General features: G+C 38.5%; 1 protein-coding gene across 10 annotated transcripts in view; it reads right to left on the bottom strand.

Moving 5' to 3' along the window:
* TRAPPC9 (trafficking protein particle complex 9) overlaps positions 1-15905 on the bottom strand; it is a 469416-nt gene that overhangs the window by 286349 nt on the left and 167162 nt on the right. For all 10 annotated transcript variants that reach the window (XM_032687378.1, XM_032687405.1, XM_032687433.1 and 7 more), the window contains one exon: positions 13178-13288. In XM_032687378.1, the coding sequence (XP_032543269.1) occupies positions 13178-13288 (111 nt within the window). The remainder of the gene's footprint in view (positions 1-13177; positions 13289-15905) is intronic.

The raw sequence follows: 15905 nt of genomic DNA, 5'->3' as shown, positions 1-15905 counted from the left end.
CTTGGTACCCCCTCTGGAATGCTGCATCCAGCCCTGGGGCCCCCAGCAAAGAAAGACCCAAGGAACTGCTGGAGTGAGTCCAGAGGAGGACACAAAGATGGTCCGAGGGCTGAAGCCCCTCTGCTCTGGAGACAGGCTGGGAGAGCTGGGGGTGTTCAGCCTGGAGAAGAGGAGGTTGTGGGGAGCCCTTAGAACACCTTCCAGTATTTACAGGGGCTTGTGTGAAGGACTAAGAGAGACTTTTCACCAAGGTCTGCAGTGACAGGACAATGGTTTTAAACAGAAAGAGGGTAGATTTAGATTGGAGTTAAGGAAGATGGTTTTTATGATGAGGGTGGTGAGGCCCTGGCACAGGTTGCCCAGAGAAGCTCTGGCTGCCCCATCCCTGGAAGTGTTCAAGGTCAGGTTGGACAGGGCTTGGAGAGCAACCTGGAAGCTGGTTGCTAGTGGAAGGTGTCCCTGCCCATGGCAGGGGATTCGAACAAGATGATGTTGAAGTCCCTTCCAACCGAAACCATTCTATGTTTCTACAATTTCAAACGACACATGGGGATGGAAAGCTTTGTTCAACATCACCACCATTCTCCAAACCTGGCCCAGCTGTGCTGGATACACCTGGTGTACACAGTGTCATTCACTGCTCCCACCCTCCCTGGTAACATACACAGAGTTCACTAAAATTTTCTATTCACACCATCTGTAGTTTTTCCTTGATCAAGTCTGGTTTTGTTCGTACTAAACTGAACCTTCATGCGGTAGAAAATTCCTACTACATGGCTCTTCCTGATGAGCTGAGAAATTATTATCAATACATTACTAAACTGTATTTTGTTATCTTTATCAATGCCAAAGAGGCAGCTTTTCTCCTTTTAAACACTGCAAATTAAATACTAAATTCTTTCTTTAAGTAATACATCTGAAACCAAAGCACTCAAGAGAACACACTATGAAAACCAGATCAATGGCAGCTTGTGATTTAAACAGGCTAAATGCAGCCTTGGCAACTTTGCAGCCAAGATTTCGCGCTGGTATTAGCAGGTGTTAGATCTCCTTGAAGCTGCAAAAGCTCTGCCAACTCCTCAGGAGATGCACAACTCATTAACTCAATTTTGATATAAAAGATAGGACTGAGAAGCTTCCCTGATGGAGTAACCCTGGAAGGAAACTTTGGTGAGGAGTACAACTTACATGTTAGGCCCTCATTTGTCAAAGGAAAAGTTTTTAGCTGAGACATATCCATAGCTCGGATTTTAAGCCACAGTTCACAGCAACTATTAACAGAATTCATATTCTGTCATGTGCTCTGTGCAGTTCACATATATTTCAGTTTGAACTTAAAAAAAAAAAGGCAAGGAATAAACACTTCAGGAAACATATGGATGACCCAGTAAACTGTTATAGCAGGAGTAATTTAGACAGAATTTCCTCATGCAAGCAATGACTCAGTAGATTCTTTCCAAAACAAGCTTCGTTTCTGAAACCTTATACAGCAAAGAGGAAAAATTGTTTTAATTCTATGAAAGGCACATAGCCACACTAAACCACTGGCCAAACTCTGTTCTGTTACACTGAGTATATCTAGTTTCAATACATACCTGAATTTATCCACATCATAATTATTTTTGTCAAGGAATTTACAACTCTTTCAGCTGACTTTAAAAATATTAATGAGAAGGTTGTTTTCCTGGTCGTCCACTGCTCCCCTCCCTCAGTTAAAGGACAGGCCTATGAGCAGCTGCTTGGCATCAGCACAATTCGTGTGAAAAAAGAGGGTGAAAGGAAGAGGAGAATAAGCACCTGGAGAGCAGAAAAATATCTCAGAGTATTTGAGAAATCTGAAAGAGCACCTGCCATCAGTGAGGAAAATCTCTGTTCCATCCCCAAATAATCTGCTATAAAGAGACTCCAACCAGCTCCTCCTCTCCTGACAGCTGCACCTCAGAAACGCAAATTCTGCATCAACTGAATGTGTGGGAATACTCCAGAAACCTTCAGGTTAGGAGTCAGGAAAAGATCTGTGGACAATGGTAAAACCTTCACCAAGAAGTAAATAATTTAGTTTGTGAAGACAAACCAGTTTCCACTTAACCACCTTACCAACAGTTACACCAGACAGCAAAGCTTTATCCCATAATTGAATGGGGGAAGGGGGGAAAATAATATACTACCAATCATCTCAGACTATTAAACCTGAAATAGTTTTATAATTCATTCTTTCATTTACAATGTGTGCTGTTATTTTCTCTTTTTTTCCCTTCAATGGTACCATTGGATTCCTCACTCATACCTGGTTCTCTTTGGCGAATATTTTCTTCCTCGCACTTCCTTTCAGTTTAAATAATTTTCGAAGTATCACCTTCTCGTTTGATGAGATCATTCCAAGGAAATAAAAACATCCTACCCTGTGCTGATACATCACATCTGCTCAAAGAGATGCTTGTTTTGTATTCACCCACTAGTGAACCACAGCTAGGATTTTCACAGATGCACTAAAACCTGGATCCAGCTCCTAAGAGGTAAAAGGCAGTTCTGAGCTCATCATTCACTATTTAAAGTTCAGATCTTTTTCCACCCTTTTCATCACTTTGGATTTATTAAAACTGAAGTTCACCTGGAAATTCATCATCTCGTCCCCTGTAATTTCTCACTGTCAGATTCCTCCTTTACAGTCCAGGATCAGGGACCTCCCCAGTCCACTGCTCACTCCTTTTCCAACACGCTTCCAAAAGCAGCTGGGCAGGTCAGGGGCCAGCCCAGATTCCAGGAGAGCTCCAATGAGGACTTGAGCTCTACAAGTGATTATTCCCTCTCTTAACCAATTAATAATTTTCCCTTCTTATCTCAGAGCAGCTTAGATTCTCCTTTGGTGGGAAACTCTTGTCATATGTTGAGAACTACATTCATCAGATACTCCCTACCCAGAAGCTTGTTCACTCCTGAACAGAACTTCAGTGGATTTATTAGCTACATCTTCCCTGCATCTTTCCCTGTTTACTCTTTCCCAATTCAGCACACTTATTCAATGCAGATGTACACATAAAACTGAAATAAACCTGTAATTAACCTTCTTTATTACAAGTCACCCTCTTTCCTAAGGGTACTTATTTACAATTCAACATATTAAATCTGGAACGTTTCCATAATGTTGGGATCTTTCATAGCCCGAAAGCACTGTGTAAGACAAGGAGTAATTTACAAAGTGTATATATGGAGGTTTCAAACTCACCTACTTCACTAGGCAGAAATCAAAGCACTACAGGATCCAGATTAGAGTTCCTCTCCCTCGAGTAACAGTCCTGCCGAGGGTCAGGAAATTAAACAACTCCCCATGACCTTGTTTCAGAACTGTCTATCATTCTTTAAAAATCCAAAGCTAGAGCAGAACTCTTCATTTTTATTACACTTGTCCACCATAAGAAAAGAAATTAGAAGGAGTGTGCATTTTCAAACATGGCCAAGCTCTCCCTTGGGAAGATGCAGCCGTCAGAAGAGGGGGCTGAGTGGAGAGGAAAAGTGGCTTAAGAGGGAAGTTTGTAGACTTACTATTACCCCTTCCCTGTCAAGATTAGACACTTCCATAGGGCAAATCTTACACTGTTTTCAAACTTAGCAGAATAGCAGTTTGGTTTTTTAATTCAAGACCTCTAAATCCTTGCATTATTCCAAAGAAGGCTTCAGTGTTTTGCCTGTGATCCCAGTTAGTATGTTGGCATTGGGGTGGGGGGGGAAGACTCCACTTCAAACCAATTTCTGGAGACATCTTTGTAACTGCAAAACAAAAATGTCCTAAGAAGTTGACTTTATATACTACGGCATTTACTTAACATCTTTCAGTGATCTTTTCAAATCGCTGTTGTTTTAGCTTTTGTTTCCAGTTAATGAAGGCAGAATTAAATGGATGTCAAGAGTGAAGCATAAATTCAAGCTGCTGAAGCACTAATTTTAAATGACTGTTCTCTTTGAAGGAAAGACTCATAAACCAGCTATTTTAATTATACTTTTGATCATCTAAAATAAATTAATAGAAACTGGATATTTCTACTTCCAACTTCAGGAAATCTGTGCTGTACCATTGTGATCTTTCACAGAGCATCAGAGAGCAGGCTGAAAGCCAAACCTGGGCAACATCAGAGGGTAACTTTCATAAATCCTTTGGCCATTAAGGCAGACATAACTGGCAGCCACTCAAGACAATCTTCTCTCATCCCATTAACGCAGCCACTGTGTCACCACAGCCACAAAACAAAGCGAGTGCTCCTAAATACAGAGAGTGCTATAGCCTAAATTAATCTATTTATCTACAGATATCCATCAAACCAGGTGTGACCTGGAGCTGTATCTACACCCAAATGCTCGCTCTTTTACTGGCAGCATGAACAAAAATGGCCTGAAAGGTGTTAGGTAGCTTTTCCCCAAAAATAAAGATGATGGTTAACTGGGAAATGAACTAAAACTATTCAGTTACCTCCACCATTTGATCCTACAGTCTCTAAAGGGTCTAGACAACGTTCAGATACCCTTCACTCCTTATTTCCAAGTCTTCAAATACCACATCAGAGCAGTTTATCAGCAAAATCAATTCCACAGCAATTTTTCATCTGCTAGATGAACACACAAGGCACCAGGTTTTAGGTGACAGCGAACAGAAAAAGTAATGCCTCTAACTGGACCTATGGAGGAGGATTGTGCAAATTCACACTACTGACAATAACACACTACTTAAAGGAAGACATGAGTCTGGAGGCCAAGAGCCTTACCATAAACTGCCTCTGTGCCATCTGTAACAGAAGAAAAATAAAGGAGGAAAGGCTAAGGAAGGAATTCGTTCTCTGAAGGAGAAAAACAAAAAAGAGACAGAAAAAATCTTGCAAAACCAGAAAGACTTAGAGGGCAAAAGAAAGCGGCAGAGGGATTAATTCATATGGGCACACGTCCATAACAATGTTGGCTTTGGGAAGAGCAAGCAAGTTTATCAAGGAGTAGGCAGATGTTCAAATCACAGAATTCTGCAGGTTGGAAGGTTCCTCTGGAAGTCTCCAGCTCAAACCTGGAAGTTGGCCATGAACACCCATGTCTGCAGCACAGCAGCAGGCAAGGGGTTGTCATTCTCTGCAGTCCTGCTCCCATCCAGGAACAGAGCACGGCTCAGCTCCTGCCTGTGCTGTGCCTCGGGCTCTGCTGCTTCCAACTGGGTAGGAAAGAATCCTGAAACCACCTCTGCAATAACAATGTTTGCAGCCTATCTTGAGTTCACACTGCAAGGCAAGTCTGGGCTGTACCAGCTGTATTAGAGCTGCACAGATGCACTGCCCTGCTTGTCTGTGCTCCTGTGTATGGCACCTCTTTATACCTCGTGGCTGTCTGTCCTCATTTCACTCTGTATTCCCAGCTTTCTAATGGATTTTACTGAGAGAGACAGCAAGAACTGTCTCAGGTGTGCTGACCACTGAGAAGGTCTAAGAAAAACCAGAAATCTTGATTAAGCTTCAATCTCACACAAATATGGACAAACCTGGGTAGAATAAACAATATTGATTAATACAATTTACCTTCCCTCCTTCAGTGTTCAGAAAATCTACTAGAAAAAGAACAGACCAACCCCAAACCTCCATGGAATCATTTCTTCCTGGGAATATTTTTATCTTTTATTTCATTCTAATGAGGAGACTAATACCCAGGGAAAGGCTGACAATGTTCACCTTCACTCTCCATTTTTTTCCATCGTCCACCAATGCTGAAACATGATTTTCTAAAACCACAGTATAAACTTATTGGCTTGGATATGTGTGAATTAAGGGCAAGCACAAACAGTACTTTTTCCTGTTTAGCTGGTTGCCCCACTGTTATCTAACAAAAGCAACAATTACCAATGTTCTTCTACTCTTTCTTTCACATACTTTGCACAAAAATGAAATCCCAAAAGACAGTATTCAGCACTTCAGTCAATTTTTTTAACAGACCTGCACTTTGTTGAATGTTTCCACAAATGGGCCAAACACCCAAAAATTTCAATAGATAAATAAGTTTTTCAAGTATTGAAGAACATTTCTTCTTGAAAAAAAAAGTTCTTTTATTTTTTTAAATGATTTCTAACTCTTAATTCTGAAATGAATTATTCTGACTTTTTTCAAGAGACAGCTTCTGTACCCTGCAAGTCCTACAGCCTGTGATCTACTCAGGATTTAAGGAGAAAATGAAGAGGACTGGTTTGGATTTTGAGTGATTTATAGATCATTTTAAACTAGGACAGCAAACTCACATCTGTGTGATATTTTGTATAAGGGCCAACCTATGCAGCCATGTTTATGCTGTACCCCATTAAATTTAATAAATCCTGTCAGAGACAAACTTGGCCTGCGCTCACAAACCTCCCGTCTCCCTGGCTGCAAACACAAAATATTACAAATAGTACAAATTGGGTCTCCTGAGGTCAAGGCAATGTTCAAAGAGGTCAGAAAAATTGCCATGCAAGCTAGATCCAGAGAGACAGTCACCCCTGCTTGGGCAAAAGTCAACTGAAGAACTGGGAAGAGAAGAGGAATCTTACAGAAAGTCATATAACACCAAAACAGTTACCTACCCAGTGTAGCAGCCTAGAAACAGAGTCTTTCCAGTCAAACCATGGGAAGGGAGGGGAGAGAAGAAACACCTAATACAGACAAATCTGAGGAAGCCAACCCAAAGGGAAGGTCTCCATTCCAGCAGCTGGAGAAGGGAGTTTTATCTGTGCTCAAACACGTGTGTTCTTGAGGGAAACAGAAATGCTAAATTCAAAAGCAAATCATAGGAAAGGGATTATCTTGCACATTCCCTATGGAAACACACCATAACTATACATCCAGAAGAAACGGATGACATTGTATTGGGGACAGGACAGAGAGAGGAACAAGGACATATTTTGTTCCTGTAAAACCTACAATGTTTTCATTGTCCATTACAGGGACAGAACACTGGAAAAGGTCTTCCTGTTGGAAAGCAGTCCTGCTGAGGGCACCTTTGGAGCAGCCAGGGGGTTTGCCTCCACTTCCCCCTGAGGGAGACAGTCTGATGATGCCTGAGGCCTGAAAATCTCTTCATTCCTAGACCTATTCATAGACAGCTCAAAGTTCATTTTTTCTTCCTATGTTCAGCTTCCTTAACCTTTACAAGAGAACCCTTCTCCATCCCCCCTCCATACAATGCATTAATAATCCCCTTAAATCTTACTGTGCTTGTCAAACCAATGTCTGGTTTTCATGGGACCCGTGACCCTGTCAGCGAAGGAATTCCTCAAGTGCTTTAATTACAAAGCAAATGACTTCCAAACCTGAAATTTCTCTTTATTATTTCTTCTATTGCTCTTTATTTTTTTTTATTATTCTCTTTGTTATTTTGCCAGCCTATAGTTTTTGCAGATTCCTCCTATAACATCTCCAATTTTTGCAAAGTGCTTTGAAATAAAAACTAACATTAGAGCTGGATCACACTACGGATCTGACCAGCGCTAGATATATCATCCTTCCCTACCCCAACACACATTTCCTTTCCAATTTTTTTGTTGAAAGTAACTAATTATTCACTCAAAATTATGTACTATATTTAAAGATTGATTTGGCTATTGGTTGAAAAAGGTAAGTCTTAAAAAAATTAAATGTGTATTTTAAAAATGCCAAATAAAAGACAATCTAAAAACAATTACTCTGACAACAGAAGGTAATTTTCATGGTTTAGTTAAAACAACATTTGACATTTATTAATTTGACTTGAAGGTATCTCAGAAGTATCCAGCTGGTCATAGATTTAACATGAAGATTCAGGGCAACTGCTGTGAAACTTTATTATCTCTCGATGACAGCATGTAAAGCCTTAATCATAGCAGCTTTGTCCTTAAAACATAAACTGTAACAGCAATGCATGGAAAAAATCATTAATCTCCCATACAGACAACATGCCCTGTCATAAACAGACACACAAATTAAACACTGACTTGGCAGTTGTGAGAAATAACAATCACAATTTACTTATACATGGACTATAAATTTATTAAGGGAACTTTTGGTTCAGAAAAGGGCAGAATTTTGAATTCTCATTCCCTTTGAAAAAGGACTTATTTCAAAATGTTTTCAGTCTGAATGTGCAGTGCTAACAAACACTGCAGAAATTGCAGTATAAGACATCACAGACTTCACAGCTCAATTAATCAATGCATTTGCATCAAATAATTAAGCAGCAGAAATGGTACTCATTAATAGAGTGCACACAAAGGTCTTTTAACAAATTCTTTGCTTTTCATGGATGAAAGAAACACTGTATTATGTGATGAGATGTATAAAAATTAAAATAAGAATTTGTTTCTTTAATTATTCTTGTCTCATTAGAATGTAACAAAAAAAAATTAAAAACAGGTTAAGTCAATACACACAAAAGTTCACTTAGCAAAACTCAGAAAAGTGCCTACGATTCTGCTGACTATAAAGAAAAAAAGCAACAAAACTTACTGCAGAGGACATGGGTAAGCAAACTCATTCATTTAACCCTCTAACCCTGCTAAAAAGCAGGAACTGCTGACCCAGAAGGAAGTTTGGCAGTTCTGAACTTGAGTGTTGACTTTGCTCCTGCAGTATTTCTCTAGCTTATTTTTAATTAGGCAACTGCCAATTAAAAAAATTAAAAAGCAAAAATTCCACCACCTTCTTTCACATCAGCATTCCCACAGGACACCCAGCACTTCTCAGAACTTGTACATTTTGCACAAAAGCCTCTGCCATTTGAACTACCCATAAAACTATTTCCTCATTTACCATGGCCTGTTCCAGCGATACACCTGTCCGGAAACTTCAGGGCTAATTACTGTTTTCAAGGAATAAATTGCTCCCAGCATCTAGTGCAGAAGATATCCCCTCTGTGGGGAAGATGCTTCATATCCTTCCCAGCTCCTCCAAGACGGACACCATTCGACCCGGGTCCTGTCTGCTCTCCATTTCCTAACTCCTTCCTCCAGTTCTATTCCTGGGCAGTCCCAAGCTTTAATCCCTCTGGTCCTCATGCTAAGGCCAAAACAGTCTGAAATTTCTAATGTCGAAATCCACAGCCAACTGTGGGGTCCCTCACACATGGAAGACTTCAACAACTCAGTTGTGTTGTAGCACAAGGAGAGTGGAATGGATTGATCTACTCTGCCCATCCCCACGATCCATCTCCCATGAGCACTGATCCCCATTCCCAAGTGCCAGACACACCATGCACAGAACAGAAGTGTAAAGGCAAGGCAGGGTGTGTTGTACAAAATGAGATATCCTGGGGCACATAATGAGATAACATCTATTACCACAAATTATGAAGCGATTTACGCATAAATGAGGGTTGTCATGAAATTTAATTTTAATGGTTTGATAATCAAGTAAGAAACACAATAATTACTGTACCGATGGTTTTCAACAACTTCAAATCACTGCTAGTGGCAACACTTTTTTGTTCCCATGCAAAATACAATTCCCCTCCAAGCGCTGTCTGCTATATTTTTCCATGTCAGAACAACCTGTTGATTACCATATCACTGGGATAAACAAGCTCAGATTCACCTCTGATTACATTCAAAACATTTCTATCTCGTCGTAAAACTCCTTTAACAGTGCAGCTGAATATTCCAAGACAGCTTTGCAGACAGGAGGCTCAGCTAGTCTAGAAAAACCTCTGAAGGCTGAACTTTCCAAGAGCACATGAGGGAATTTGCTTCCCTCATCATCACACGTAGCATGTTCAACTGGACAGAATAGTAAAACATGTTGACACCCCAGTGTGGTGTAACAAACATATTTTAAGTTAACTGAAGAACTTGCCAATACCTCAGCATCACTCACTGCCCCCAGAACTTCCACAGAGCAACTTGTCTGACAGATTTTTGTCAGGATACCAGTTCTCCAGTGTATTTCCCCGTGGATATTAAAGAAACTCCTGAGGATGTAAAGCAGCAAAAAAATAATTCAATTTTGAATCTAGCTTTGTAATGAACCTTAAATTTATTTTCAGGAGTTCAACAAATAACCTTTCAAAACTCTTTCTCCTCTCTTTTCTGCAATATACAACCTCGCAGGTGAAGGAGGACAAATTCCTGTCTTCTCCTTCTCTCCTTAACTGAGTCGTAGTTCTCTCCCCTCCTGACCATAAACCTGTGAGAACAAAAAACCTCAAAGTAGAGCATGTTACTAATTGTCCCACAATGGGATACAAAGGAACATTTCATTTCATGTGGAAACCAGAGAGGGGAATATGAAGATCTCTAATTAACATCTTGGGATACAGAGGGAAAAAAAATGAAAGGCTGATCCTTTCGTTTCTGTGTCTGCAGGACACGCAACGATGAAAGACAGAAAAAAGAGTGAACAAAATAATCACTGAGCCCAAATTATCATTTCTTACTATAAAATGACAGCAAAATGTGTTTCTCTATCCTAAAATAGAGGGAAAAGAGCGTCTCTTCTCGGAAACACTGCTTATATACATATATCTCCAAGAACAGTTACAATGCACACAGTAAATATTCACAATTACTGGCTTAAAAAATACAGCAAACTGTAAGCTTAAGCTTTTCTGAAAGCTAAAATGATAATTTTCACTAGTCAGTAGAATACTCTTACTGCAGAAAAACCCATCTATTTTCCAAATGGTCTTTTAATGCCCTAAAGGATGCCACTTTTCCTCACTAGTATAATACCATTTTTTCCTGCTGTAGGCAGCTGTTACTGCCCTGTCTCTAAGTTGGTTGAAGCAAACTCCACTTCAGACCTTAAAATCAAAAGATTATGTAGTATTCTACATATTTTATCCATTTTACTTAAACACAAATAAGCCAGAGAACAGGAGGGGGTTGGAATGCACCAAGTAATATGGATACTACAAGATGGATCCCAGGGACTGCCCTGCATGGACTTTCTAAGCATCCAAAGTGGGAAGCAAAGAGGGGAGAGGGAGCAGGATGCACCATTATCCTTCTTTGGAGGTCTGTGGGCAGAAAACACTTTCAGTCTCCAGCAATAACAAGAGGAACGAAGAAAACAATTTCCTGTTCCCTACACTTTGTCAGAAGGGGAGATTTCACAGTGATGGAGATGAATGAGGGGAGAGTAAATTACAAAAAGAAGTGAAAGTGGCCAAAGCTGGCAAAAAAAGTTATAATTTAAATAGATATGGAAGGAGGAAAACATTGAAAATGAGGATGGAATCAAAAAGGTACAGGGCAGGGGAGGTGGGGGAAAATGAAGGTGACAGAAAAGCCTCTCTTTAAACACTAATCAGATATTAACAGAAATCAATGTCCAGATAAAAAAAATTATAAAAGGAGAATGTAAGAGTAGGATGAAAAACACTGTATATTTGGATTTAAAACCTTGGTTCAAATGCAAATTCCTGACAATGATTTTCCTATGTTAAAAACCAAAGATCTAGAACCATTGCTTAAAAAGTGGTGAACATGGCAAAGGTTTCTCTTTTTTCTCTTTTTTTTTTTTTTTTGTAAGAGTAACAAAAGGCTTTTTTTAAGAGGAGGAAGCTAATTTTAAGACCCAGTGTATGTTACACCTGCTTTTCTGTGGTAGATCCACCAGAATAAAAATTAAAACTCTGAGCAATATGTGAGCTATAGACATACTGTTACAATTAGAAGCAATCATTGTTCAAGAAATAGATAATAAATGAATTTAGAACCAACAGAAAACTCAGTGCAATTTCTAACCAACAGGAAAAAAATACTTTGCAACGAGAACAAAAACTCATCCTTAAAAGGTTTAAATACTTGCAACAAATACCTGATCTGCCTTAATAAATGACTGTTTCAAAAGACTTACTGAAAGAGTTTGTATCTTTTACTACATAATGATTTAAGGATATTTAAGCTCAAATTATCAAGTCCATAGAAAAATAAAAGTAATTCAATCAAGGAGATGCAAAGGAATTTTATAACCTTATTTTTAACTTTATTTCTATTTGTTACATGTTCTTCCAAAATTAGGAATGAAAAATTTCAAGGGGTTTATCAACTACAAAAATAATGGGAAAAAGCAAGAGGCATAAAAACAAAATTACAAAACAATACAGCCAAAAACCAGAATATTTTGGTGACTAGACCAAAAAGCCAATTCTTTCCAAATAAAAGTAACAAGCACTGTCTGTTACTGATATTTCTGTCCATTCCTTGAGAAAGTAAAATTGAGAAAATTCAACCTGGGTTTGAGTCGATGTATTTCCTCTTTGCTGAGCTTTGGGAGTCACCAAGGCAAAAATCATTCCCAATTTACTGCTATTGTTACCTATTCTATACTTCTTTTTGACAACTGCATTCCTTGTAATTGATGTGGTTTTACTTTGAATTCAATATTCACACTGAGATTTGAAGACATGAAAGTATCTCCCTTTTATGAAGTTTATCAATTCCATGACTTCAGAGTGCAGCACAACTCTCTCAAAGAAGACAACGGTGCAGGGAGCCCAGGACCAAAAATAAATATTCCCTTTTCCACATTTTCATCTTTTTTAAGATGAAAATGGTGTCTAGATGTAATGATCATCTGAAGAAGATAAACCAAGCAATGTAGGGTAGAGCCAGCAGTAGGAATTCTGGGCAGATATATTATGGAAAATAATGGTAGTAGTTAGCTACAAAATGAGCTTTACATCACTGTAGTGGAGTTGTAAGAATCAATACGCACAACAGCCTATTTAATCTGAAATATATTTTCCCACAGAGATTGGGATTGCTTTTTCTTCAATTCTATTTTTCCTTCCTGCAGTTTTCATTGTAGGAAAGGTGATGAAAGGGCTGGGAAACCACAGACAGAAAATTTAAAACTGGGAAAGGATAACGAACTAGTGAGATCAGGTTTTAACATCAGAACTACAGTGAGAGGACAGGAAAATGATATTAAAACATTGTACAAAAGCAAGTTCAATGAGCTTTTTGGCACACCTCAGTGCCAACTAGTTCATATTTTGTTATTTTCAGTACTACCAGATTCAGAGCCAAAATAAATTCACTTGAAATATTGCTAAAACTTAGTGATCCACCTTAAAGAAAGCAAAACTCCTATTCTTTGACATCTGTGAAATGTTTAAAAAAAGAAAAACAGGCCCCAGATGTCATCAATGGTGTATAAACAAATAACAGGGTTAAACCCAGGGCCCTTTTAGTGCTGAGAACACTCACCGCTGACACTCCCCAGCATGCAGGATTAAGTCTTCATTATTCTTAGCACTGATGGTCAGCTCATGCTCTGTGGAATTGAAGACATCAAGGAGTAGATGGCACTGCCTGGTGCTGTTCAGATGGGGGAAAAAAGAACAGCACAAATTCAATAACACAGTACTGAGTTATTATATGTCTATCAGAATTCATATCTATAAGCAAATATAAATATAGATTAAAAAACCCCCACACATTTCCATACAGGTTTTATATCCTACTCTGATTTTAAGAGTATCTTATGGTTTTAATTGAAAAAAAAAATCTTTTTTTAATAACTGGATTTTCTTTTTTTAACTAAAACTAAACAGAAGGATATATCCTAAAGAGAAGTTCCATGACAATTATAACCTGTAAAATATCAAGCCCCACAGCATTTGATCACCTGTGTATATATATATATGTTTTCTCATGCTGGAGCTTTCAGATTCACTTCTGTGGAAAAAGCCACAGAATGTTTCAGCTCTTTGAGCATTCACATAAAAAAAGGCTTATTATTTCAAATTACCTTGGCATCATCTCTTTAAGAAACAAATTTACGAGCAAAAATTTAAACTGCAAGGTGCAATTCCATTTACTACAATCACTGGCTTGTCCACAGACCAGAGCAAGCAGCAATTAGAGCATTTAACCACCAGAACAACCACTCTGACAGAGAGAAGCCAACTCTCTCCCTTCCGTAAGACAGACAAACACAGGCACCTCTCACAGAAAACCTTTTATTTGTCAGCTACAAATAAATCTATTCAAATCCAGATTTCCCCAGAAGTATTTAGTATAAATATACCAACTACATTTCTGTAACCTTAGAAAATAACACTAACAAAGGTACAGAGTGGAAACTTTACTGCAAAGGTTTATTCTAATAAACATTTTAATTCCAAGTAATATCATTTATAATAATTAATGTTCTTATTAACTAAATTAATATTAATCACCACTAATAATGTGCTCATTTATTTGATGATTAATAAAATTAAATTACATTTTAATATTCTTTAATTAATATTTTATTCTAACTAATATTCTAAACAAATTATTCTAATTTACAACTTTTTCCTCCTTGTGAAACTAAGCAGAAAAGGTAGCATCGAGCGATTCTAATACAACACACATGGAAAACGATCAGGAAATTATCAGAACCAGATACCAAAACGCCAAATACAATCACACGGTTTCAATTGTGCCTTACCAGTCTACTCTGAAATTCTAAGCTCCCTAAAAAGCCACTTAACAACATAGAAATATCCCCAAAAGGGAAGAAAGAGGAGTATGTTGGTGAGGTGAGAGCTGTCAGAGCCATCCTTCACAATTTGATGTTCAAGCTCCAGTTGTCTGTCTGGGGCAACCAAGAGAATTTATCCTATTGCACAATAACTTAAAGCTGGACTGAAATGTCCATTCCAAAGGCAATAAAACTCAGGAGGTCCAAGAGTTTACGGACTGTTCTTCCACTTTGGAAAGAGGTTCTCTGGTTCATAACACCACTCTCTTTGAATATCAAGAGATATTCAGAGCTCATACAGGAGGGAATGTGTTGCCAACCTTTGAGACAGCAACACTCCCAGGACAAGCACAGGAGGTTGAGGTTCAGGTCACAAAAATGATAATAACCACATGACAAGCCAGCATTGCTGGGGGACAGTTCCATGTCTTTCAGCAAAAATAAAAAGCAAAAGCGGGGATGGAGGGTTTTTTATTACATATTTTAAGAGTTTTCACACTCTTTGTGTAAAGCCCCAGTGACTATTGAACATGGAGAAGAATGCGGGAAGGTGGCTGAGTGCCTGAAGCAAACATGTCAGAACTCAAGAATTTAGAACAAATAAGGAGTCATGGCTCTTGTTAGAAACTCCCTTCCTCCCCAACTCACAAGAAAGAAATAACTGGAAAGGCAGGACTCAAGTCAGTAGCAACCCTGTGGGTAGAAAGGAATGAAAAAGAAAGGGGGAAGAAAGGTTTTATCAGCTTCTATCTCATCACTGGGAGGGTGGGATGAGACCTGTAAAGTCACAGACAACCTCTGACACTCCAGTAGATACAACGTGATGATCTGAAAGAGACCTCTAGTGTAGAGAATGTTTACAAAATTAAATCTGGAGAGAATTTGTTATTTATGCCACAGCAAACCCAAACAACTGTCTGAAAAAACATTCAAGCCTCCTGCAATCTCTCTTGGCAGCAGAACCAAAGTTTTGCCAATAAAACAATTCATGCCACAAAGGACCTACACAAGCTGCCCTTCACGACTAAACACCAACACTAATATTAAAAATTCCCAAATATGAACCCTTGAAAATTATTCATCATTATGACATTTATTTCCTCCTCTTCAAACACTACACAAAATAGACATGTAGGAGAAATAATTCTTTCCTTGTCAATTTTAAGTTAATTCTCCAGGGAAATCTTTCAGTAAAAAAAGTAAAAATTGAAGTTACAGAATTATTACAGTACTTTGAAAACTTGGAAGAATAAGATATTAGTATAAAAAGATTGAAGGTAACATTAAGGTTAAAAAGGGAGCATTAGGTCTTCAGATTTAATACAGGACAGTATCAAAGAGACTACTGGAGCAATGAAAGCCAAACACAATTAAAGATTACAAAAATATTTGAATTAAAACAGCAAGCTTCAAATACTGGAAACTGTATCCAAGTAAGGACACCAAGAAAGCATAAGCTCTAGAAAA

Source organism: Chiroxiphia lanceolata, chromosome 1, assembly GCF_009829145.1.
Source record: "Chiroxiphia lanceolata isolate bChiLan1 chromosome 1, bChiLan1.pri, whole genome shotgun sequence".
Lineage (NCBI taxonomy): Eukaryota > Metazoa > Chordata > Aves > Passeriformes > Pipridae > Chiroxiphia > Chiroxiphia lanceolata.
The sequence above is the reverse complement of the archived record's forward strand: the minus strand, read 5'-3'. Positions and strand labels throughout refer to the sequence as shown.